This window comes from Hyperoodon ampullatus (genome assembly GCF_949752795.1).
Source record: "Hyperoodon ampullatus genome assembly, chromosome: 2".
Lineage (NCBI taxonomy): Eukaryota > Metazoa > Chordata > Mammalia > Artiodactyla > Ziphiidae > Hyperoodon > Hyperoodon ampullatus.
Genome location: NC_136915.1, coordinates 110,993,939 through 110,996,198, shown reverse-complemented (window position 1 = coordinate 110,996,198; position 2,260 = coordinate 110,993,939). Strand labels below are relative to the sequence as shown.

General features: G+C 64.6%; 1 protein-coding gene across 1 annotated transcript; it reads left to right on the top strand.

Annotated features, from left to right (window-relative positions):
- Positions 1-581: 581 nt before the first annotated feature.
- C2CD4D (C2 calcium dependent domain containing 4D) lies at positions 582-1,675 on the top strand (the record flags this gene model as incomplete). Its single annotated transcript, XM_079728518.1, is given in 3 exon segments — positions 582-917; positions 919-1,092; positions 1,094-1,675. Coding segments are annotated over 3 exon segments (1,092 nt in total).
- Between the last annotated feature and the right edge of the window lie 585 nt (positions 1,676-2,260).

Here is a 2,260-nt window from a genome sequence, read left to right as displayed (position 1 = left end):
GGAGGAGAGCCTTAGTCTTCTGGAATGCGCATGGGAGAAGGCCGTGAACCCTTCAAGGGCCGCGGTGTCTCTTCAAGCGGAGAGTGTATATGAGCGGTGGTTTCGAACCCGGGTCGGTGTCTGCGGCTACAGACCTTTTGTTAATGAGGGTGTTACTCTATTCTCCTAATAGGAGTCTAGGCTTCTAGTGGGTGTGTTAGGCCTTCTAACTCTGAAGTGGGTGTACATCTTCAGTACCAGCGGGAGCAATGGGAGAGCCTGTGTACTCGGATGTCCAAGGCCTGATCTGAAAATGTGACTGTCTAGCCCTGGGCTCCCTCTATTTCTCCCCGGACCCCCAGACCTCGCCGCCCTTTGTCGCTCCCCATCCTCCCCCCACCCCGCTCAAACAGGGGCTTGTGCACCCCGTGGGCCCGTAAAGAAGGGCACGGCGGCAGACCACCCGGTGCTCGTTTGCAGCATCACCCACCTTGGGCTTTCCTTCTTTCCTTGTCCAGGCCTCCACCTGAGACGCTGGGTTTGGACCCTTTCGGCCTCGTGGAACTCGGACTTTCAGCGCCCCCCCACCCCCACCCTACCGCATGTGGCTCTTGGAGAAAGCTGGCTACCGGTTGGGGGCCGCGGAGCCCAGGGCCTGGTGGGCGCCCTCCGGCCTGTTTCCTAAGCGCCGCACCCCGTGCCCGCTGGCTCGAGCCTGCCCCAACGTCCTCACCCCCGATCGCATTCCGCAGTTCTTCATCCCGCCTCGGCTCCCCGACCCAGGCAGCGCCGAGCCCCTCAGCGGGCGCGACGTGGGCGGCCGCGGCCTCCCCGCGGCCTGTTCGCTGCCTCACCTGGCGGGCCGCGAAGGCTGGGCCTTCCTGCCCGAGAGCCCGCACACGCGCCGGCGCGAGTCCCTGTTCCACTCGCCCCCGCCCGCCCCCGCCCGCCCCCGCCGGGGGGCTGCTCCCCGCGCAGTCCAGGCTGCACGTCTCCTCCCCGGACCTGCGCCTCTGCCGGGCCCCGGACAGCGACACGGCCTCGTCACCCGACTCGTCGCCCTTTGGCTCGCCGCGGCCAGGCCCCGGCCGGCCCCGGCCGGCCCCGGCCGCCCAGGCCGCGCTCGCTGTCCCCGGAGGAGGCGAGCTCGGCCGACACCAGCCCGCACGCGCCGCGCCGAGCGGGGCCGCCCACGCCGCCGCTCTTCCACCTCGACTTCTTGTGCCGCCAGCTGCGGCCGGCCAAGGAGAGCGTGCTGCGCCTCGAGCCCCTGGGCGGGCAGCTGCGGCTCTCCGCCGAGTACCAGGCCTGGCCCGGGCGGCTGCGGCTGCGCCTGGTGAGCGCCAAGGGCCTGCCCGGGTGCGGCGGCGGCGGCTGCTGCGTGGTGCTGAGGCTGCAGCCGCGCGCCCAGGCTCGGGGCCAGCGGAGCCGCGTGGTCAAATGCAGCGCCAACCCCATCTTCAATGAGGACTTCTTCTTCGACCCCATCTTTAATGAGGACTTTTTCTTCGACGGGTTCGGCCCGCCTGACCTGGCCGCCCACAGTCTGAGGGCCAAGGTGCTGGACAGGGGAGCAGGCTTCCGCAGGGACGTGCTGCTGGGGGAGTGTGAGACGCCCCTGATTGCCCTGCTGCCCACCCTGCGTGGTGGGCTAGGTCCCGGAACCTCCCTGGCGCCTGCCCATCTCAGCCTGTAGCCTGAGAGACCGTCTCTTCCTCAGGAGGTCTCCACCGGGTCTGTGGTCCTCGTTCTTTCCATCTGCCCGGCATGTATTTATTTTTGCTAATAAAATATCTGTTTGTCTCTAGCGGTATCTCTCCCACTTGTTGGCACCCTACGCTCTCAGATCTGCAGCCTACCCTCCTCCCTCTGCCCTGGGCATACACGGGATGGAGGAAGCTCATTCAGTTGTCTGATTTGGAGCAGACCTTAAGCAGTGGTTCTCAAACTTGGATGAGCATCACAATAACCAGACATCAGAAATCCTGGATGAGCTTGATAAACATGCAGAAAGAATCCTGGGCTCCATTCCTGAGAGACCCTGACACTGGTTCAGTAGGTCTGGCCTGAGTAGGTCCTAGGTTCCCTGTTCAACAAGGTCCCTACCCCTTCAGGGGGCCCTGCAATCACTGAGTCACTCCAGAAAAAAACTCTGTGACTGAAACCAGCATAAGCCACCTTCCGCTGGGGGTTCCTTGGGGCTGCACAGGGGAAAGCAGCACTACCCCACCCATCTACCCACCCCCCGACCTGTTCTGAAGAGAAATGAAATTTCCGTGTC